The sequence below is a fragment of the Cryptococcus neoformans genome, chromosome 7 (assembly GCF_000149385.1).
Source record: "Cryptococcus neoformans var. neoformans B-3501A chromosome 7, whole genome shotgun sequence".
NCBI lineage: Eukaryota > Fungi > Basidiomycota > Tremellomycetes > Tremellales > Cryptococcaceae > Cryptococcus > Cryptococcus deneoformans.
In genome coordinates, this window is record NC_009183.1 from 1,149,366 (window position 1) to 1,172,789 (window position 23,424).

A 23,424-nucleotide genomic window follows, 5' to 3' on the forward strand; every position below is an offset into this window, starting at 1 on the left:
CTGGCATAAAAAAGCGAGGCAGCAGCAGCTTCATCCCCAGAGATCAGTAAAGTCCCAATTAAGAAGACAAGGAGGTGGAAGCCTAAAAAAAGAGCCACTACTAGTAGAAGAAGGAATCCCCAGAAGAAGGAATACAAATCGAAATCGCTTGCCCACATAATATACATCGATCGTAGGTACGTAGGTAGTTCCCAATAAATGTTACAGCGTTAATTATTCAAGATGCCCCCTTTTCGAAATGGTGTTTTGTACTTGTACATCACACATACCTAGCCTTGATGTAGCAGACATTGTTCAACCCAGTAGACGACAACTTCGTTGCTGCTGGAAATGACAAGTTCAGCCCGACAACAACGACCATTTCGTCTCTCCACGTACGCCAATCGCAGATCAGCGAAGATGCCCATGTTGCTCGTCTTTTTTCGACAAATCAAGAGGTCTAACTGGGGAGCGCTTTCGAAGTACATAAATGGGACGCACGATACTCGTGGCTAATGGCTGGTTGATGTTTTCTAAGGCACTAAATTAACAGCGTTCCGTCGCTCGGCTCGTCGATGAGGGCCATCATGAAAAAGCGATTGATGACGTAGAAGGAGTCGCGGAATTCTTTCAGTCGCGGGATTATTGTAATGATATTTATGTGGTTTGGTAATTAATGGTGGTCTCACATAGGCACTTGTGTAATCTCAGGGTAGCGTTTCGTAATTAAGTCGAATGTCCACATGGCATCTTTCATCTCGTTCTCTGACCATTCTGGCTCCGTATAAGTCTCTCTTGTATATACATATCTCTTTTCGCCAGACTCCTGAATACTACCCGATATAAGAGGCTGGAACTCAAGAGGGAAGTTTTACTGAGAAACTCCAATCCGCATAACGACTTTATCTGCAGAGGCGGTCGTCAACTTTTTCTTTCGATCTCCTTACACCGGGAGCTTTTTGGCTACTGCAACCGGCTTGTTTCTCATCACAACTCTACAAAAGAAACCGAATTATGCCTGACCGAACTCCCACGTCTCCCCGGGCAGTCGTTATTGACGTTAACAGCCCACAGATCAATCGTTCTATACCGACATCATCGCCAAACGTTTTAACTCCTTCTCGGAGTATTGGTCCGCCAAGCATGACTCATCGGGGCTCTGTGAGCCGCAAGCACCGTCCTGCAAATGATGCCGATGCGAGGGAGAGACAAACACAGCAGGACATTGAGTCTGCTATGAGCATGTGTAGGTATCCATATACATCATCTGTGGCTGTAGACTTAATAGGTTGACTGATCCATTCTTGCCCAGCTCGTGCTCGTTCCGGATCCATGAACCTTCCTGACAACAGCCCACCTATCTCCCGTCCATCTCAACTCCATTTCCCTTCAACCTCTCCCATTCAAGAATCCCATTTCCCTATGTTATCTGAAGCTGAGGAAGCGGAGATGGAACGCGCTCGGAGACTTCGTCCTGGTCGTGACAATGAGTCTGATGATGAACATGGCCATGGCGGCCATTATCACCCACATGATGAAGAGAGGGGAGGGGAAGGGCGAGAACGAAGGGACAGTATTACGGAAAGCGCTGGGTACGATTCCCATTCGAGGCTTATTCACCGCCGTGGGTCTGATAGTGATATTCACGATATGGACCGCGCTCGCCACGTTGATCTGAGATCTCTTGGTGGGCACGGTTTGAAGAACAAGTTTAATTTCTCCGCTATGGAAGAGTTTGCGATGAGGGAGCGTGAGAACTTGTTCGCATCTGAAGGTGCATGGGCCATTGACGGCGGCAATGGCGCACCAAGGAGGAGGAGCGTGCCACACAAGGGGGCTGGAGCCAGTGAAGAGAACATCCATCAGCCTGGTAGCTATGACACAGCATTTGAAAGGACCAACACCATGTCTGCTTTCGGTGACGAGACCGAACCACCATTCTCTCCCGAAAGGGGACATGGCGCGGAGGATCACGCCCAGACATTCCAACGCAGGAGGCAAAGAAAGCTCTCTCAATCTAACCCTGTGCACCGGCAGAAGAAATTGGCATTATTCGAGGGATTCGGTTCAAGTGGCGTCACCGATGGTGAATCTGCTCCGGATGCGCCATCTACCGCTTTCAAAGCTCCACGTCAGGCCAAGTCTAGCTTTGCTCCTTATACCGACGCTGCACCTGGCCACGATCGCCCTTACCGTTTCTCCTTCTATTCCAATGCTATGCCCGTCACCATCCACTCGCGAAGTCTTGCCGAGTTGCCCGCGGAAGGACAAACTTTCGAGGATCTCTTCAAAGGCAGAAATCCGTCTGGCAATGCCTCTCCTGCGGAAAACGACAGTGCTCCGAGGACGGAAGGATCTGATACTCCTAACAAGTCGGCGCCGCCTGTTGAGCCCAGTACCATGGCCTCAGCAAAGACCAATCCTAGCTTACTGAGCAAGGCGGTCGGAGCGGCTATGTCTCAGCAGGCTGGATTTGGAGGACAGCCTAACGGTGGGCTTGATGCTGATGAGGACCCGGAACAGTACACTTGGTGGTTGGATGTTTTGTCCCCAACTGATGAGGAAATGAGGATGTTATCGAAGGTAGGTGGTCTTCTCTCATTTTCAGATTGTGACCTAACAGCTTTGCAGGCGTTTGGTATCCACCCTTTGACCACCGAAGACATCTTGCTTGAAGAGACTCGCGAGAAGATTGAGTTGTTCCGAAACTACTACCTCGTTTGTTTCCGTTCATTCGACCAGGACCCATATTCCCAAACATACCTCGAACCCCTCAACATGTACATTATTGTATTCCGAGAGGGTACACTATCTGTAAGTCCTCGCTCGCATTCATCTCTTTTACCCATGGCTCATATTGCCACCACAGTTCCACTTCCGAGGTACTCCTCACCCCCAAAACGTCCGCCGCCGAATCAAGCACCTTAAAGACTACATTTCCGTGACTTCTGACTGGATCTCTTACGCCCTTATCGATGACATCACCGATGCTTTTGGCCCTTTGATTCAGGGTATCGAGTTTGAAGTCGATAGCATTGATGAGCTGGTTTTGATTTTGAAGGAAGCAGAGCAAAGTGATATGCTTAGAAGGTAAGTCTAATGCGTTTTTTGACTGAACAATTTGTGCTGATATCGCCACGAAGGATCGGCACGTGCCGAAAAAAGGTTATGGGTCTGTTGCGTTTAATGGGTAACAAGGCGGACGTCGTTAAAGGTTTGGCGAAGCGATGTGAGTGTCAAACGCGACAGTCACGAAAGCCCCTCTGATTGGTGCATGTAGGTAATGAGCAATGGCTGGTCGCACCTAAATCTGACATTGGTCTTTATCTTTCCGATATCCAGGTGGGTAGCTTACTATTGTTAATAAACAATGCTGACTTCTTTAACCCTCGTAGGATCACTTAATTACTATGACTCAAAACTTGAACCACTATGAGAAGATTCTCTCCCGATCACACTCAAACTACCTCGCTCAAATTTCTATTGAAATGACAGACGCCAATAACCAGATCAACGATGTCCTTTCGTAAGTCATGCTATCATTTCGTCCTCAAAAGACTGTACTAATCATTATTTCACAGGAAATTAACAGCTTTGGGTACCGTCTTGATGTATGTATATACCGTGCCCCTTTTATCCTATTTTTCATGCCGCTGACCGTTTCTAGTCCCATGAACTTGGTAACGGGTCTTTGGGGTATGAACGTCCACGTACCAGGACAAGACATTGAAGAAGGAGTAAGTCCTTCATTCACAGAATAGAACAGCTCGCTAATGAAGGCATAACCAGTACACTTGGTTTGGCGGCATTCTTGGATGTCTTTGTCTTTTCGCCATGTTGGGCGCTTGGGCTACAGTGAGTCGCATCTTTCTAGCGTGACTGTCCACTGACTCTCCACCAGTACAAATGTTTTGTTGTTCGCTAGTTATTCAGATCTGCCCACACGTCCTTTTTTAACATCATATTCAGCATATGCTTTGATTTCCATTTCCATTTCATTAGCGTTTACGAATCCTATGGGGATTTCGTAGCTTGGGTTGTACCGATCATGTAATGCGGGTAATAATAGAGAAACTCATTGTACTATAATCGATGCAACAGATATAGTCAATGCGATTGCAACTGAAATCCAAATGTAGGTACGCGCTGCATGCAAAGATGAGAGATTATATGCAGATATCCAATATTCCCAATGATTTTCGATGATCATCGTACCTGTAAACATATTGATACAATATTTGAATTATATAGAGCACCTCATAACTTGTTTTGTATAGTTATCAATTAGCATATTAAAAGCGCAAAGCAGCTGCAGCCTGTAAATGGTCATAAGCAAGATCCTCACAAAAAATACTTCATTGAAGGACTGTAACATACCTTGATATCAGCCAAGGTGATGCTGGCTTTCGAGCACATTTCTGTGAAGATACCGTCACTCAAGAAAAGACTCTCGGGAGTATCGAATTCCTGAACATTCATCAGCGCCGAACACCAGCGCTTTGAGAAGATCGACTTACAGCCACTTGCCCATCACTCATAACAAGAATTCTGTCATAAGCCAAAATCGTCTTCAACCTGTGTGCGATACACAACAACGTCCTGTCCTTGAACTCTTGTCTGATGGTCTCCTGGATCTTCGCATCCGTCTCCAAATCCACACTTGCTGTAGCCTCATCCAAAACTAGAACCTTAGTGTTTCTCACCAAAGCACGCGCTAAGGATACAAGGGAACGTTCACCAACAGAAAGATTCCCACCCTCCTCTTCAATAACGGTGTCGAGGTTAAACCTGTTTTGAGAATCTGAGTTGTGAGAAGAGTCGGAGGATCCAATGAGATGGGAACGACGGAGAGTGTCATAGAGCTCGGCGTCAGTCTTGGTGTTGAAAGGATCAATGTTGGATCTGAGCGTGCCGCTGAACAGAAGAGGTTCTTGAGGAATGATAGAGATGCCAGATCGAAGATCATTTAAACCGATCTTAGACACGTCCACGCCGTCGATCTTGATGAAGCCATGGGATAACTCGGACATCCGGAAGAGAGCAACCATGATTGAACTCTTTCCTGCACCAGTTCTGCCCACCACGCCGATCTTTTCAGAAGCGCCCACATTCAGTGTAAGGCCCTTGAGGACGTCTGGGAGCTCCGGTCGATACCTCATACGGACGTCCTTGAACTCGATAATACCTTCTGACGGCCAGGAAGGTGGAGGTTTAGTGCCTTCAATTTGGTGAGGGGACTCTTGCTCGAGTTCATTGGCGTAGTGCATTATACGCTCGGCACCAACCATGTCATTTTCAACCTCCGCAACTTGACGAACAAGCCATGAGAAAGCTTGTTGAACAGAGACGATGGTCGAAAGACCAAGGCCACCGCTTGAAGCGGAAACCGAGGAAGAGCAAACCACGATAATAGCAACAGAGAAGGAAAGGAGTGATCCTAGGAAATCGAGTCGAAGACCGAGCCATCGCTGGTTGACGATAGTAAGGTAGTAGGCGCGGTTCTCTATATCGACACGGTGAATGTTGTCTTCAAAGAACCTCTCTGTTTCACCGTACGAACGAATGGTAGCAACGCCTGAGAGCGACTCAGAGAAGTGAGAATAGAGACTAGATCGGAGGATGGAATCAATTCGCTTGAATTCTCGTGAACTGCGCCGGTAGAACATGGCGTTGTGAAGATACAAAAGCGAAACAACAGCCATAGCGATGAGGAAATACGGCTCAATGATGGCAAGAAGGATAACAGAGCCTACAATGTTGGCCAATGTGGAGATAGCCATACGCATGGCGTCGGAAAGAGTATTATCGATAGTGTCGGTGTCTTTGCTGAATCGGTTCATGATACGACCAAGAGGAGTAGTGTCAAAGAAGGTTTGTGGAGCGAGCATGACACGGGAGATGGCGTTGTGGTGAATGTTGACTGAGGCGAAGTAATTAATCAAAGCGTTACTGAAACCCTGTAAGAACAGGGAAATAGCAAGTCCGACACCCAAGCCAGCATAGATACCCATGTAGAATCCGTTCGGCTGTGGCCATTTGGTCTCTTCCCACCATACCAACCAGAATGAGGTGATGACGTAGAAAGATTGGGCTACAGTGATACAAAAGAGAAGTAAGGGTAACATAACGACACCCTTACCGGCCTTAAGATAGTCGAAAAAGGTGCCTTTTTTGAGGGCACCAACATTACGTTCTTCGGTCTGCATCAGAGTATGAGCACTGCCCTTAGACATCATGTTGGCTCGGTCATGAATGGCAGTGGGACCAGAGTTCTCAATAGCCTCTTCCTCATTCTCCATCTTCTCCTCGGCCAATTCCTCGTTACCAAATTCTTTGATCAACTTGGCAAACGCTCCGTTCCGTTCCTTCAGTTCCTGATAAGTACCGACCTCACCGATCTTTCCGTCTTCCATCATAATGATGTTGTCTACATAAGGCAATAAATGGAGGGCATGAGTGACGAGAACACGAGTTTTGCCTGAAAGAGCGTTGAGGATAGCATTGAAGAAGACGGCCTTGCCAACACCGGCATCTAAGGCAGAAAGCGGATCGTCCAAAGCAATGATGTCCGCGTTGTAGTAGATGGCTCGCGCAATGTTGACACGCTGCTTTTGACCACCAGAAAGGTTGATACCCTTCTCACCGATTTCAGTGCCGTCACCATCTTCGAGAAGTTCAAGGTCAGCTTCAAGGCTTGAATCACGGATTGCCGCCCAATAGCGCTCCTCGTCCCATGGTTGACCAAATAGGATGTTCTATACAAGGGCTTAGCACACTTATCAAAAGTGACCCATACAAACAGAAGTACTTACTTCTCGAACAGTAGCATTTTGAATCCATGGGGTTTGCGCACAAAGAGAAGTTGAACCAGAAAAAGTCACCGAACCAGTAATTCGTCTCATTTCTGCAAATTATTAGCTACGCACAAATATGCCGTGTGACAGCTGTACTTACCTCCCATAAGACCTTGCAGCAAACTAGACTTTCCAGAACCGATCGCTCCGACGATGGCTGTTAAAGATCCCTTGGGAATGCTGAGGTTGATGTCAAGAAGCTGGAAGATTTTCATTTCCTTCTTCTCACTGATTCCCTCATCTATGCCGGGGGGTGCTGAAGGGTTCTCCTGACCTTGGCCTTCTGCGCTAGCTTCGCCTGCGCCAGGTTGACCAGCAGCAGTTTCAGCCTGAATTTCCTCCGCCACAGTCACCTTCTTAGGCTTGTTCTTTTTCTCCTTTTTGCCTGGAGGTCCTACAGGCTTACCGCCATTGAGGGCCTTGGCATACTTTCCGGTGAGTTTTGACATCATATTGTCCTCCTCGATAGGCGCAGAATCCCAGGTGAATGAAGCATTCTCCAACTTGATGGCGACATCCATGGAGGGGTCCACCTTTTTTTCCTCTTTCACTAGTTCAGCATCAAATACAGCTTCCAGTCGACCCAAAGCATTGAGAGCGTCAGCTGTGGAACTTAGCGTCATAGGCCACATCATGAGAGGCATTCGCATAAGGTTGAAGAGAGTGATGACAGTGAAGATTTTGGCAGCCTCGAGTGAGTGGGAAGTAAGCGAGTAGGTGATGAAGGAGAGAATGGCAGCAAGGATAGGAAGGGACATGGCGATGGCAGTCATACCAGATCGGAAGACCAGAAGCAAACGAATGTACTTGAGCTCCATACCACGAATGGCATGAATACGTTCGAGTAAAGGCTTCTCCCAAGCCATATACTTGACGATACGCATACCACCAAGGATTTCCTGAAGGAGTTTTGCTCTTGAATACCCGTCAGAGTAAATTCTTGCTTACACGGCACAACGAACGTACCTTTTGTCTGTCCATGTCGCGGCCTTTTTACGGAACATGAAAAGAGTTTTCATAAATCGAGCTTGAAGAGGAGTCATGATCAACAAGAAGGCAATACCGGGAAGAGCCGAATACCCAATCTGTACGATCAAAATGACTGATCGTTTGTTAGCTCCGGAACGCATGATATCACGATAATGAACTTACTAATGATGACAACCATCTGAACAGGAGCAGTCCAAAGCATATGGGCAAAACCGGCAGCAAAGTCAATTCGAGAGGTATCGGTTGAGATGTGGTTGACCAATTTGCCGTTAGGAATCTGCCCTCGAGACTTCTGGGTGAACTGAAGAGCTTGTTGATACACTGCGGAGATGATCGCAGCTCGAGAAAGAACACCAGTACCCATGGATCCTAAGAGATATTAGCTTTTCATTCACTTTTGTACAAATAGAATTTACTCACTGATGAAGTAGTGATGCATACCCAAACTTGAGCAGATGAGCAAAAGAAGCAACCCAATAGCAGCACCAATACCAGGGCCTCTAGAAGGCAGATCGCGACCAGCGTTCTTGGCGGCCTGGTATTCAGTAGACCAATTAATAAGTGTTCGGATGACTAATGGTGTTACGGCTTGACATGTATCTCCAAACACTTTAATGAAACCTGCCGACATGAAGAACCAGCCAAAGACATCCAGGAGCGACATGACGAGTGAAGCATGTTTCTTTCCGTGCTTTTCCCTATAATCCTTCTCTCTTTGTTCGCGATGAGGCAAAACAGAGTAAATAATCCGTCTTGATAAGGGCAATGGCGTGTTGGGGTCAGCAAGCCTAGCATTGTATTCATTGGCTTTCTTTGTTCGAGCCGCATAGGATGCGAGAAGCTTCTCGGAAAGAGGTTTAGCACCTCGGGCGGCGTCCATCTTCCAAAGATCAGCATCTTGTAAAGGTCGAGCTGATCCGAGAGCCATCATAGGGCTGATCCAATTAAAGAAGAGGAGATTAAAGAAGTTGGCAGAAACCTCTGGTGTGACAGGGGCGTCGTCCAAAGAAAGTGGAGGTGGTGGTGGAGGGTGCTTTGGCTTAGCGAATGGGAGTGAATGTCGCCTACATCAAATCAGTTAGCAGCTAAAGACTCATGAGGTCTTGAGTATACACACCATCGCGGTTGCGTAAACGGCCCCTCTTCAATGGGCTTTTCAAGCTCTTTGCCACTCTTCTGATCAAAAACAGCCATAACCTGCTTCTTGTCCCCTCCTTCTTCTATTTCCTTCACACCCTTCTCCTCATAGTTGTTTGAGTCTAAATTTATTCGATCTTCGCCCTCCGAACCTTCAGAGCGTCTTACTTTCTCTTCATCGCCTACTCTCGTTGAGACGCTATGGGACGGCGAAGGAAGTGTTGGTTCATTTTGAGGGGCCGAAGCTCCCGAGTGCGTCGGTAGTAATGGCGACATTCTCTCTCTCAATTCGACAGAGAGCGGTCCCTCCCTTCTGACTGAGTTTGTGTAATGAACACAATGGTGGCCGTTGAGCTTGAATACGTCCAAAACCAAACGAGGAGGTGCGTATAATGAACTTCGAGCTGCTAGTCCTTCCTTGCGTAAAGAACAGCTGGATTAGATAAGCCGAGTACAACGGCTGAAAAAGATGCTTTCTATTCGCAGACTGAGCAGAGATAGGCCAGATATATACTTGTGGCGTAATGTTCCAGCTAAGTGGTGGGGTCTTGACGTCTAGTGGCGGCCGAAAATGAAAATCGAACGGGGGCCGGCCGGTGATCGGCTGCTCAGAATGATAGCTCTGCTGGATTCTCAATGCTTGGCGGTCTGAATCGAGAGATAGAGACGGCAAGAGCACTGGTTATATGTATGTGTGCGAGTGATGGGAATGAAAAGGAAAAGAAACGCAGGAGATGGGGGCCGACTATCGATATGGCTTATTATGAGGGTTCGGTGGCCGAGGCCTCCATGAAATTGAAAACTGCTGCGTGTGGTGCCCACCTCCTGTCGGATTCGACCGACGACTGGAATTAGCGATCGCTCTTCGGGTTACAAACAACCCGGTAAAATCCATTGTGGTCAGAAAGAAGAACCGTGTTGGTCACACATGGCATATATTTTGACTACTCTTTCTCAGATAAAACCATATTACTGTAGTCTCTCAAGAACCGTTAACTACGGTATACTTTGCAATAATACGTCGCACATATCACCTAAATTCTTGATGATTAAGCAGCAGCAGTGAAAAAAAAAAGATCTTTTACTGCTGCGCTGCTGCTGCACGCAGCTGGCATCGGGTGCTTACACGTCATCATCTGGTGAGTGGTGGTGCGCATCATCATTGACCAAGCAAATCCGTCGATCTTCTGCTTGGATAATATTACGAGTAGTGCCGTAAAAGTGTTTGGGCGCCTTTTTTGAACAGTACTCATACTCGTACATATAATCAATCGTCTCAGCTCTCGGGCTCGTTGCGCAGGCTGCCCTTGCCCGTCTGTCTCCTATCCATCTCTTGCTTGCTATCCATCTTATATCCCTGTCTCCATTTGTCGTGTTCAACGGCATTGCTGTCGTTGGCCCTGCGTGCTCACTCGCCGACTCACTTTTATTTTCATGTAGAAGGGCTCTGGCGACATGGAGTCCTCTGTACATCATACACTTGAAAGGTTGGAATAAATATGGGTGAGGGGAAGAACTTGATTCAGGGGAAAACCTCGGATTTTTTATCTCTGCCACAAGATGGCGCTTACCAGGCCTAGCGCAAGAAGGAACCTTGAGCTCGACGTCTCATAATGGGGATGACCGCAGTGTAAGAAGTGGTGGCCCAAGCTTCCATCAAACATCAAGAGTCACATCGCCGCATCACCCGACGGACGGCTCAGCTTATGTATAGCATGTATAGATGGTCGATCAGTAAGACTTTTCATCCGGCGGAACAGGTTAATGAATGGCGACTGACAACTGTTTCAGATGAGGTAGAGAGTGGGTATGTGCAAACAAACACACAACCACACCTCGCTTGCCGTTCGCGGGCTGTCGGGACGTACTTCGCAGTGATCAATGCAGATGTGAACTGGCTGGATGGGTTGACTTTTCGAATGGAACATGACCCTATGTATTAGGGAGTCGGTTGTTGCGGACGAACAACAGTGACAATTCGAACCTGAATGGCACTGAAAGCTACGCGGCATGCAAAGGAGCAAGAAAGAGCTACGCTACTATCATCACGCATGTACAGGACAGCGTCGCTACTATACATATCACTGCCAGAGCAGTATCAACTAGCCAGGAAGACGGGCTGCGAGTCGCGACTTACGATTGAAGCCCTACATTAGTTTCAAAACGGCCAGGATCCATCAAACATCGATGGCCGGCATCAAACATCATCAGACATCAAAGAAAAACGGATGTGCCGGCGGAAGATTACCCGGCTGGTGGCCTGTCCGATCCTTTCGTATGCATGTGGAAGGTTGAATGACATTCCTCCTACGTACTGAATGTGAGCTCTCTCTTGTTTGCGGGGTCTGCTTTGACGCTTGGAGATCCTCAGCGCGCTGCCCACAGACCCGACTATCATTCACATTCTTTCTCTTCTTCTTCTTCCGCTCGCAATCTTATTTACGACCTCTTACGACTGTGTGTTTCTTTTAACGACTAACGACGGTTCGCAGACGGTTGACGATTAACGACCCTTAACGATACAATAACGACATTTTCGACTGGGTAGCAGAGCCTGTTCTACAAGCCCATCAAAACTCCTTTTCATACAGAATCTTCAACGCCTATTGTTTATATACACATCTTCCACACACACCACCTTCAAACTCCCCCCCGCCTTACTGGGCGCCCTTTTGCCGTCGTCTCACCCACCCACCACTATCTTCCATCCAGTCCTTTACACACGCTCTTCGCCGCCTTCTTTGCCACAAACACAGCGTAGAAAATCTTTCAACGTTTGTGCTCTTTCCTACCAACGACAAGTCTTCTGACAAGACTGACTGTATAGGTCCTTGTATCTCTGTATCTTGTCCTTCTTTTTCCCTCTTGTCAATGCTACCCTTCTTCTACCGTTCACGACTTTAATGACATCTAGACGTTTTTATTGTCAGATTCATCGATACGACCGTACGATATTACGACTCAAGAGAGACGAAATCACGCGCGTTACTTGTCTTATATCACCGTTCCTCGCACAAACACATAGCGGTTAGTGCCTCACGTTTCATCGCTTATCGCGCACCGCCTACTTCATATATAACTATCCCCCAGCATGGCAAATCCTTTCCTTCTATCCCCCAACAGGCAATCCCGTCACTCTAATTCTCTCCATCCTACCTCCAACCAGCCAACGGGTGTTGGCAATAACAGTGGCTTCAAAGCCTCTTTGAGAAAGATCCCATCTGCCCTGTTCCATAAAGATAAGACGCCAGTGAAGGAGAAGCCAGGAAGGAGGAAGCTTCAAGTGCATTCTGAACAGCCTTACTCTCACATGGGCATGTCCCCATCGCCTCGTGTGTCTCGACAAACCATTGAAACCGATAACAAATCGAAGACCAGGACCAAGGCTAAGCCTCGAAAAGGCCTCGCCGAATTGTTTAGTTGGGGTAATCATTCCCGCACCCAACCAGCTCAGCCAGATCAACCAATCAAGACTTTGGTTCCTGTTCCTACACCAAAAGACTCTATGATGTTCAAAAAACACAAGCGGCCTCCTTCGACCAAGTCCAACTCCTCTCACTTAATCTCTCTTCGTCCGCCCGTCGAGTCTGACATGCCTTCAAGGCCTAGCATGGGTGATGATCCGTTTGTGAGACCTCAGGAGGGTGCTAAGGTGGTTGATCAAGTTCTGAGGCATGGAACACCGTCCTTGAGGAGCATGACGCCGCTGGATAAGAGATCAAGTGTTACGTCCAGCATGGCGTTGTCCTGTAAGACTGCGCTCAATGACGAGAGAAGCGTCAAAGATGTTCATGATGTGTCAGTTTTTCCACAAAGCTCTGGAACTGGAAACGGTACTGATCTGACTCAAATAGGCCTGCTTTTAACCCAACAATACATGCTACCCAACAACGTCGTGTATCGGCAACTTTACAAACAACGTTAAAAGACCTTCATTCTAGTGCTGCTTCCGTAATCAAGGTTACTGACAGTGCATCCAAGACGTTCGCACCATTGCCCGACGCTCCTGAGGCTCCAGTGATCGTGGTTGAGCCTCCAAAAAAGACGCTTAGGAAGGAAAAGACAAAATCCAAAGTTTGGGGTCTCCTTGGCAGATCGAAGTCTAAGAGAAGCAAAATGGCTACAGAAGATGAAGCTTTGCCACCCGTACCTTCTGTCAAAGATACATGGAATGTCACCTCAAGTAAGTGGGTTGGACTCCATTGGTATCCTGAAACTGATGTCTTTCAGTAGTGCCTGGGCCAGCTCAGTATTCCACTTCACTTGTTAACAAGATCGACGAAAAGTACCCCGCTGTTACTACACGATCCAGTTACTCTCCTTTTCAATCTCCAATACATCCTCTTCCTTCTTTACATATCTCTCAATCCTCTGCTCAACACCCAGCTCAAAACCGCCCTAGTGATGCCTCAACTGTTGGTGTTGCACAATCACAATCAGCTGTGGGGACACCCTTTGACTCTCCCTCCAGATGTCTCTTGACATCTGGCCGGGGCGGGGTGTGGGAAAGTGTTGTTGGCTCCGTGGTTGATCGGCCTTCAACTGACGGTCCTCGTGCTGCCATCGAGGCTTTGATGGGTCCGACTCGTTTGCCTAAAAGGAAATCTCTTTCTAATCTCTTCGGCTTGGGGGCAAGGAAGAGCATGGATAAGATGAAGAGGGATTCTCCAACTCGTGCACCTCCTTCAGCGTCTTGCATATCCGGCCAGCTTGTGCTCAAGTCCCTGACAGAAGAGGTCGAGGAGTCTGCTGAGGAGCCGCGACCCATTCCAATCTCTGCCTCTTCGGATGTGTTTAACAATCGACTCCCTTCTCTAGCTCAACCACCTAAGCAAGAAAAAGAAGTTATCAGGAAAGGTAAATTATACATGCTTTGGACGTCGCTGACAACATAGCGGGTCTTCGACATGTTGCATCTGCCACTGACAAATTGCTCAATTTGGTTCATGTCTTTGACTTCTCACCCGCATCAAGCAATAGCCCTACTTTGCACTTGGTGTCTTCCAGCAATTCACTCAGACAAGGCTTCAATGACAGTCCTACTCCTATTCGCAAGGTCCGATCTGCTATGCTAGTTAATAACAGGTCCAGCGCCAACTCTCTTAGACCACCTTCTGTTAATGTCAGTCCACTCAAGCTTGCTTTGCATCGATCTCAAGCTGCTGCCAACAAGCAGGCCAAAGCTGAGGCTCCTGAGCGTTCGGAATCTATGATCGATTCGCCGCCTAGACAAAGCATGGTCCGCAAAGGGATGCGCAACATCTTTGCCCCTCCTTCTCCCATGGTTTCCAAGAACCCCGATTCTACCATGCTACACCTTGCCACTACAAGCATTACCAATGAGGCTGTTCGTATGAGTCAGATTCTGAAACATACTGTCCTTTGTCAGAACAATGAGCCCCTCCTCGAGGTCAATGGAACATCTGATGTGCCTTTCGACCTGAAGGCAGTTGTCGTCAACACAGAAGCTGCCGAATCTGGATATTCTCCAAACAAAACCTTGCGCCTCGGTCTCCCAGCTGCCCCTCCTCAAAACCGCATCTCTCCCAGGCGACCTGGCCCCTCCCCTCCAGCGCTCTCGCTACCTCCTGTCCCTGATGCTCTTCTACCAGAAATCGAAAGCGCCCACTGTCTTGCCCCCGACGTCACCGCCGGGTGCGATGCTCACGATTCAATATTCGTCGATACGCTGAGCGCGGGTTTCAACGAATATCGCAACTCGTTTGACTTTACTAGCGAATACCAGGCTTTGGATCAGGGCACCCAGCGGGCTTCTTTTGTAGAAGCTTTGAGAAACGTGGGAAGCGTTCAGATGTTCATGGGCGATGACCTTTCCGCAGTGCCTGCAGCGGCCACAAAAACTACAGCAATCTCCCTTGTTGACCAGGTTCCATCCTTTCACATTCAAAAACCTTCCGATAGCACAACACAGCACATTGTTAGCCATAATTCGGATGACTCGGATGATGAAGACGATGAGCTTGGTGATGAAGAGGCTTTCGAGCATGTTGCGGAGATCCACCATGTCATGGGTATTGCCAAGACCAGTCCTGCCCGTCGCGAACCTTTCAAGGGTCAAGTCGCCTTCCAACAACACATGTCCATGAAGCAACAGCCTAGCCATGCTTCTTTCGGAGCTCCCGAGGCTGTGACTCCGATGGAACTAGCTCCCTTTCCGACTCTTCCACCGCCACTTGTCAACTTCGAGCCTCGTGGCCATAAGCGAGCAGAGTCCAGCGTTGCTACTATGTCTAGCATTGGTTCCGTCATTGGCACTGGCGCAGAGCGGGAGTACACCAATTACTTTGACTACGTGGTGCCTTCTGCTCAGTCGCACTCTCGCCAGCCTTCTCTGACCGGGACAATTGAAGAAGTTGCCAATGAGCGCTTACCAAGACATTCTCCGTCTCGCGAATCTCTCGCTAGCTTTACTTTTGGTGCTCAGCTCTCTAGTCGACCTGTGACTCGGAGAGGTCACCACCGTCGAAACTCATCCATCCAGTCTGTGGACTCTGTTGGCGGTTCCGATTACAATTCATTGATAGGTAATGGTCCTCCTGTCAGTATGCACAACAACCGACGGTCGTCATACGTCAGCAAGCATCGCCGAAACCTTTCCAGCCAAAGCTCCTTGGGTCGCCCAGACTGGGCTGCTCATCGCCGCAACACCTCCGCTGCCAGCAGCACCTGTTCAAACACCTCAGTGTCCCAAATTCTCCGACCCGGCCTTGGCGATAGGATGTTCCAGCTTGATGGTGGGGTGCAACTCACGTCTATCTCGGGATCGCCCCCTGACGACGCCGCCAAAGCTTCTACGTCATGCCAGCGTTCAGCTTCGTGGGACAGTCTATTCGATACGACTTGTGGCAAGATCGCTCATGATTCTCTGTTTGATGCTAGTCGGGCTAGGGTGGTTGATGACTCGTTATTCAACGCTCCTTCCGCACCGCGAGAGTCTTTCATGTCTTCAGCCGATGAATCGTCTCGAACTTCGATCGGTGCCGATTCCTTCTTCGGACCTGAGCAGCAGTCGGCCAACGATAAATTCTTCCTTCGGGGCTTGCGCCCCATCTCAACCATCTCCACCGACACCAGCAATTCAATCGCTGACGATACCTTTGCGGACGCAATGGCCAGAAATGTTACTAAAAGGGTACGTGAGCTTGAAAGATGTTTGCAGGGCAGCGGTGAGGATATGTCAAATATCAGTGAGTCTGAATTATAATTAGTTATCTTCATACTAACAAGCCTTTTGTTAGCCCCACTTGGTAAAAAGAAAACTCAGGCAGCTGGTGCGCGCCAAATGCTTGGATCCTCCATGGCCCGCCCTCCCAAGCCTGGACACCGACGTCCTGCTGAGCTTGTTTTCTCGGATGTGCCCATCGATACTCCGGGACTTACTTCTCCTTCGGCGTCCGAGACCTCCAGTAGGCTGTCACTCGACACGAATGCTGCTTCGTTCACCCTTGGTGCCCGTGCTCGAGGGCATCGCCGGCAAACCTCGTCTGCTCAGGTTAACATTGATGCGACCATTCATGAAATGCCCTCCTTGGCCACACTCCGTCCAAACAGGTCATTTACTAGTCCTGCACGAACTTTTGCCATTGCTTCTCAAAATGATCTTACTATCGTGGGCGTTGAAACTCTCGAGATGGAAGAAGAAGTTAATAGGCTCGATTCGGTCAGGACTTGGGTGCAGTGGGAGAGGGAAGCCATGGATGAGTTCAGAAAGGCTAAGAATGTGTGGGTGGACAGCGAAGAATCGAGGATGGCTATTTCTGGTGTGTAATCTCATCGAGCGTTGAAGAAATATCTAATGAGACAGCAGACTGGAACATGCCACGGACCACGGATGAAATTGCGGCGTTCCTTACCCAATCCTCCCAAGCCTATAAACCACTTGAGCAGCTTCCCGTTGGTCGTATTGCCCATCGTCGCAAATCGTCACTCAATGACGCTCGATCCCTTTGTTCTCCTTACGGTCTGCCTCTCCCAAAACCAGTCCCTGTCAACAAGCCCAAAATGTCCCTTACCACCAAGTATGAGAAGAAGAGCTCCACTGGATCCAAGGCGTCAACCACCCCCTCAGCTTTTAGCTTTGCCTTCCCCGACGATGTACCCGAGGCTCCTGCATCTGCTCCTATTCCTGTTATTTCTCCTTTTGCCACCGTTTTTGCTCCTTTCGCTAGGGAAACACCCTCCTCTCCACCGCCTAAAATTGCTCCGTTCAAGCCCATCAGTCCTTTCCAGCTCCCTGTGCTCGACACCTTTGGGGTTCGCAAGCATCTTGAGGACAAGACCAAGGCAAAGAACGTGAGGAAGGCGGAACAGCAGTCAGAGAGGAAGCGGGTGGACTCTAAAGCCAAGAGACAAGCCCTCGGTTGGGGAAGGAAAAGAGACTCGGACAGGCGTGAGATGGTTGTGAATGTGAACAAGCCCGGGAAACCCGAGCCTGGGTCCAATGTCTCAGCTCTCAAGCCTCCGCAGTTGAAGCCTCTTATACTTCCTGCTAAAGCGACTGCACGACGCAAGGACAAGGAGAACGTGTACATGGATGAAATTTCGTCATCATGTATCAGTGGGCCTGAAAGAGCTATCAATAAACCGTGAGTCTTCGCTCCAATAAAACTCTGTGTGATCATTGCTGACTTCACTTATAGGAGACCATTGAAAGACAGAGGGACTAATAAGTCACCTGCTAAGCGCAAGCCAATTCCACGATATGTGGCTAGTCAACCTTCAGGGCTTCGGGTGTAAATTATTCTATGCTCTGCTTTGCTTTTGGTGGCCACCTGTTGTTCTGTAACTTGATTTCACTTGGGTATACCGCTTAACTAATTTTCTGTATCCTATTCTATTCTTGTTTTATATTGTTTTTGGACAGCGGACCGTCGTCATTCGTAATTAAAGCCACGACCATATGGCGCGTCTATGTCTAGTCGGGGAGTAACAATAATATATGTGCATAGATTGTTAGTGTGTTTGGAAATCACGGATCGAAATATTTTGATAGGTGCTCAAGGTCATTGCAGATACGCCATGTATATAAACACAAATGATGGTTTGCATCATTAAGTCATTGATCATTAGTTTATGCAGTATACAAGTGAAAAACTACAAAATATATCACTCTACATATCTATCTAAAGTTGAGCTTGATGAGGAATAAAAGGATATTCATTGAGACATGAACAGAAGCCCAGCCTGAAAGATTGTTAATGTTGACAACACCCGAATGAAGAGTCGAGTAGCTTACCACATGCTGGTACTATCGTCGCACAGTGGTCAGTCGCAAAGTCAACAGGGCGTTGGAGTCCATCACTCACCTAATTCCGGATAGTCTTTCATTTCATCAATTCCAATCTGCGAGACATTGACTCCGAACGCATAACTCATGATCTGTCTTGCGATAAACGAGCTGACTAATTCGGAGCTCTAGCAAAGGGGATAAAAATCCCTGTCTGTCAGCTTTTCGATCCCCTTTGAGCAGTTGTTGAAATTCCAAAAAGAATGGACATACCCAGATGACGCATGAAGCGATAAAGGTCATTGGAAAGGTATATGGATCTTCGGGGGTAGGGTGGAATCGGAAAAAGGGGTACAGCTCTTATTATCAGGATATTCTCAGTTTCCGTTGATCGTCTAAACGTGAAGAAACTTGAATCTCACGGGAGTTGGGGCCAAAGTGGAGTATCGATAACCATCCTATATCCACTCATCAGTCTCTCTCAAAGGGTACAGCCATGAAAAATAAAAATAAAAAACTTACCCAAGAACCCAACCATCGTCACATTCTGCGCCAGACCTCTACAATAAAACCCCATCGCCACATTTTCTACATGCTCCTCCCACGGATTAGGGTAGCCAATTATAATCTGCAGTAGGCGATGCCAAGGGCGGGACATTTGGATAGGGAAGATGAGGATGGTGGAGATGGAGGAGAGAAGTTGGACTGTGGCGAATTGGGTGGGCGAACGCAGACGGGCGAACTGGACAGGTAGAACAAAGGCGTTTGTGTTAGTTGGTTCAAGTGGTTTAGAGCGAGAGAGTGTGTGTGTGTGGTGGACGTACGAGGTTACGGTAAAAGACGTGGTAAACCAATTGGAAGAAGAGTCTGTATATGAAAAGCAAAGCACGACTTCGTACTTTGGCTCCAAGAATGAAGAATGATGCCTGTGCCAACAATTGGACGGCTAAAAAAGTTTAAGAAAAAAAAAGCCAACAATCATTGCTTTAGCCACCAGGGAATCACAAAATGAGACCAGCTGTTGAGAGAGACGTACTGATAACCCAAGACCATACCCATGTACCAGCATCAAGCGAGGTATGAGGCAAGGTCGTCAAGAACAGACTCGCATATGCTTCGCCCAAGGTAAAAGTTTATTCATCTGGCCATTTGGGAAAAGAGATTTGCCTTACCTTGCCCCACAATCAGTGAGAAAGAGGCGATCGCCAACGATGTCATAAACCATAAAAACCGAACCCAAGAAGCTGGAAACCTCCTGGAGAACGCTTGGCCGAAAAACCTATCGATGCGTGTGTAAGAAGAGTCAAACCGCTGTTCTTCAATCCGAGCGAAAAAATGGGATGATATTTGGGTACGTACGTTTGGTAGACTGCAGGTAGGGGATGTCGATAAGTATGTCTCTTATCTCTTTTCAGTTTCGAGAAACATGCGACGGCGGGCATGAGCATCGCTACAAAACTCAGTACCACCCAAAACGCTTTGTCGGGCAATTTTTTTTGGCAAAAAAAAAAAAGAAGAAGAGAAAAGTCTTGATCAGCTCGATGATACTCAGCTGGACCCGCGCGCTGAAGCGAGGGACAAGATTAACTTACTCTTCCGCTCCCACTCTACATCATCATCTCCCGGATCTCTCCCCTTCCACCTTTTACGGAGGTAAAACAGGTCGAGATGATGGGTGAGTAAGCCGATGAGGAGTGTGAGCGACCATGAGAGGGTGTAGCTTAGTTTACCGCCGAGACGAGATGGCCACCAATCTGCGTTTTTTTTTTTTTTTCGTGATTAGCTCATACATCTTGTCCTGGGGGGGGGGGGGGGAACGTACTGAGGCGGTAGAGAGAGAAGAGGTTGGTGATGAAGAATAACGCTACGGCGATATACATTCTTGAAATACCATTTCACTCAGTCTCTTGTCTTTTCTTTCATTTACCACTCCCGACTTACCCAAAATACCTATACGCCCCTTGTATCAGCTCCAATAGTCTATCGCCAACAAAAGACTTGTTACTCACCAGAACAAGAAGAAATAAAAATTCACATCCAGCGGTAAACTCGTCCCATCGCCTTCTTCCCCCTCTCCTCGTTCACCAGGATTCATCGTCGACGAGTTTCCTCCATCTCCGTCCTCATTTTTGGGTCGTTTCGGCCATGAAGGTATCTCGGGAAAGGGATCATCTTTGTACGGGTCTGAAACCGGGAACGGGACGGCGAGCCATATCCAAACCTGTCGACGCAATTAGTCCATATCTCTCGCTTTTTTTTGTAGAGGGTGGGCGGAAAAGAGGGGACGTACGATGAGACAAGGGACGATGACGAGCACGGCATGTCGCTTCCAAAACGAATCCATCCAGCCTTCTACTCTTTCTCGTCGAGGTTGGAAAAATAGCGAGAGCAGAGTTTCCTTTTCATCCTCCATCTCTGTGCCCGCCCCGGTCCGCGAGGCCCCACGATTAGAGAATGACCGTCTCCGTCTCCTCCCCGGCGAAAGTGTCGTCCCCCTCCTTATCCCATTGCGCGAACCGTTTTCTCCCTCTCCCTCGCCCTCTCCCTCCATCCCCTTTCCACCAGCGATTACCACCAACCCATCGCCATCGCCATTGCCATCGCCATCGCCATCGTCGACGCCTGCGGCTACAGCTTTACATTGACGAGACCTACCCGCAGACCGAGGGACAGGCGCCAACCAGCTGCTGCGGGCGGGTAAACTCGTCCCTTGCGTTTTACCATGATGGTTCCCCTCCCCATCGCCGGTGCGCTTGCGGTTGCCGGTGCGGTTGCGGTTGTCGGTGCGGTTATCGGTGCCGGTGAGACTCGGCCCAGGACGTACAGAGGGACCGTGGTCTGTATGAGAGACGGTATTAGAGCCGGAGCCGGAGCCAGCGTTGGACTTGAGGACGCTGGATACCAACGGGCGGATACGTGTTTTACGCGGGGACGAGTTGTCTAAAATCATGTCCCATCAATTTCCCATTGATTTCAGTCATTTTGCCATTTTGCCATTTTGCATTTTTGCATGAAAAAAGTGAAAAAGAAAAGGCGTACCCCATAATGTATCTTGGACATGCTCTGAGCCTTTTGAGAGAGGGGTGAACATGGATGGATGGATACACTCGACGTGGACTTGGACTTTTGTGCCGACTCGGCTGTTCGTGTGGGGAATATAGGGTATAAATGGAGAATGAAGAATCCAAGAATGACGAATGGAGACAAAAAAGATAAACTCAAAGCTTGAAAGGAACAAGATCAACAAAAAAACGCGGCGCGTTCACTCTGGCGTCGACTACAAATACAAAACACAGATTATTCCAGATGCAAAATAAACCATTTACACAAACAGCGGTACAAACAGAGACAAATATAGCTGTGATAGATGCATGGTGTTTTGTTGGCTCTACTCTCTTTAAAAATCCCAACGTCCCAAATCACGCTTAGAGGATCATGGAGGACATGTCTACGGACAATCAGCATTGGCCTTTTCCCGACGAGACGCAACAGAACTCACCGGCACGGAGACGAGTATAGTCGAAAAGACCGTCAGTTCGACCGAGAGCCGCGACGGCAATGTCCTTGTCCCAGAGGTACTTTTGGGCCACACGCTGAATCTCGGCGGGGGTGACGGCATCGACGTATCGCTCGATTTCTCGGGGGGTGTATCGCTTGCCGGTGGTGATCATTTGTCGGCCAATCTGTTGTGCATAATCGGCGTCAGCGGGGTTAAAAACAGGGGCAAGACACGTACGTCCTCGGCGATGGCGGTGGTACCGTCAAGACCGAGCAGGAGGGAAGCCTTGAGCTGGGACTTTGCGCGCTCGACCTCGGCGATGGTGGGACTTATAGACATCCGGGTCCATTCTTTGAGCGTAAAGTGGGTCAGGTCGTCAACGTTCATGAGGCTAGCAAGACAGTCAGCAGGGAAAGCGGGAAATGGGACGGGGGACAGACTTTTCAGAAACAAGGTAGATACCCCAGAGACCGGTGTCAGAGTAGGAAGTGGAGAAGGACATGTACGAGTTGGCAAGGTTGTTGCTGGAGATGATGTGGGACAACCTGCTGCTCAAGAGGGAGCTCGCGCCCAGCGACCTGTCCCAGTTACCAAAGATGCTCTGCATGACGAGCATGGGCCAGTAGTCGGGCGACTTCCATCCGACACCCTCGACGGCGATGGCGAGGTTGATGGTGTCCATCGAGTCGTCGCGGATGCGGACTTCGGAGCCGATAAACTCGGCGGGGGTGTGGGACTGGCCGCCGAGGGGGATGGGGTTGGCGGACACGGGGAGGGCGGCAAAGTGCTTTTCGGCGAGCTTGACGAGGGCGTCGTGCTCGATGGAGCCGGCGCCGATGAGGGCCATCCGGTCGGCGGTGTAGTTTTTGGAAATGTAGGACTGGAGGTCAGACTTGGAAATCGAGTTGATGTGTTCCTTGGGGCCGAGGATGGTGTTTCCGAGCGCGGAGCCTGGCAGGGGTCAGCTAAGCAACGCGGCGTTGGGGGCAGGAGGACACACCCTGGAAGGCGACAGAGTGCAGGTGGTCAAAGACGACCTCTTCATACTGCTTCTCGACCTCTTCCTGCTCCCTCAGAATCACGTCGCGCTCCCGCTCAATCGCCGACTCTTCGAGCTTGGAGTGTTGGAGAATGTCGGACAGGATGTCGACCGCCTGGGGGACGTCCTTGTCGAACGCCTTGGCGTAGTAGACGGTCTGCTCGCGCGAGGTGTAGGCGTTGAGGTGGGCGCCGAGGTTCTCGACCTCGAGCTCGAGCTGGGTCTGGGAGCGCGACCTGGTGCCCTTGAAGGCGAGGTGCTGTCCCCGGGTGAGCACGGCACTCGCGACTGTCCTGCGCACTCACCTCGAGAAAGTGGGCTGTGCCACTGGCGTTGGGCGCATCCGCGCGGGAGCCGGCGTCGATCCAGAGGCCGACGGTGGCGGTGGATGCGCCGGGGATGGTCTCTGTGGAGACGCTGAGGCCGTTGGAGAGGGTGGACGTCCTGGTGACGGGGTCGGCGGCGACGGTGACGGGGTGCACGGCGGCGAGGTTCCTCGCGAGCGACTGTTTTTTCGGGCGTCAGCGACCAATAAGAGTGGAGGTATTTGGGGGGGGGGGACTGACCGGCTTGAGAACGCGGGGCACGGGGGGGCGGGCGATGGCGCGGGAGAGGATGCGGGCGGGCATGCTGGCGGGGGGGGGTGAGTGGGGGGGGGGAGTCGGGGGGGGAGCGAGTG

At 49.3% G+C, this 23,424-nt stretch overlaps 5 protein-coding genes across 5 annotated transcripts; 2 read left to right on the forward strand and 3 right to left on the reverse strand.

Moving 5' to 3' along the window:
* Positions 1-993: 993 nt before the first annotated feature.
* Positions 994-3,904, forward strand: CNBG3880 (hypothetical protein; the record flags this gene model as incomplete). The annotated part of the gene is made up of 11 exons (XM_769314.1): positions 994-1,225; positions 1,292-2,562; positions 2,611-2,793; positions 2,849-3,069; positions 3,123-3,208; positions 3,260-3,321; positions 3,375-3,505; positions 3,561-3,590; positions 3,647-3,716; positions 3,769-3,834; positions 3,881-3,904. The coding sequence occupies 11 exons, from the start codon at positions 994-996 to the stop codon at positions 3,902-3,904; spliced, it is 2,376 nt and encodes a 791-aa protein (XP_774407.1).
* A 367-nt stretch (positions 3,905-4,271) lies between these two features.
* CNBG3890 (hypothetical protein) lies at positions 4,272-9,236 on the reverse strand (the record flags this gene model as incomplete). Its single annotated transcript, XM_769315.1, has 9 exons — positions 4,272-4,295; positions 4,357-4,446; positions 4,497-6,734; positions 6,792-6,883; positions 6,934-7,748; positions 7,800-7,935; positions 7,986-8,192; positions 8,244-8,887; positions 8,941-9,236. 9 exons carry the CDS (start codon positions 9,234-9,236, stop codon positions 4,272-4,274), a joined length of 4,542 nt encoding a protein of 1,513 aa, XP_774408.1.
* A 2,815-nt stretch (positions 9,237-12,051) lies between these two features.
* CNBG3900 (hypothetical protein) lies at positions 12,052-17,717 on the forward strand (the record flags this gene model as incomplete). Its single annotated transcript, XM_769316.1, has 7 exons — positions 12,052-12,758; positions 12,815-13,143; positions 13,194-13,817; positions 13,985-16,168; positions 16,220-16,741; positions 16,789-17,566; positions 17,621-17,717. 7 exons carry the CDS (start codon positions 12,052-12,054, stop codon positions 17,715-17,717), a joined length of 5,241 nt encoding a protein of 1,746 aa, XP_774409.1.
* A 2,495-nt stretch (positions 17,718-20,212) lies between these two features.
* On the reverse strand, positions 20,213-21,298 carry CNBG3910 (hypothetical protein; the record flags this gene model as incomplete). The annotated part of the gene is made up of 3 exons (XM_769317.1): positions 20,213-20,428; positions 20,498-21,147; positions 21,247-21,298. 3 exons carry the CDS (start codon positions 21,296-21,298, stop codon positions 20,213-20,215), a joined length of 918 nt encoding a protein of 305 aa, XP_774410.1.
* A 334-nt stretch (positions 21,299-21,632) lies between these two features.
* On the reverse strand, positions 21,633-23,374 carry CNBG3920 (hypothetical protein; the record flags this gene model as incomplete). The annotated part of the gene is made up of 7 exons (XM_769318.1): positions 21,633-21,655; positions 21,707-21,890; positions 21,944-22,097; positions 22,147-22,657; positions 22,707-23,004; positions 23,051-23,251; positions 23,312-23,374. The coding sequence occupies 7 exons, from the start codon at positions 23,372-23,374 to the stop codon at positions 21,633-21,635; spliced, it is 1,434 nt and encodes a 477-aa protein (XP_774411.1).
* Positions 23,375-23,424: the final 50 nt, after the last annotated feature.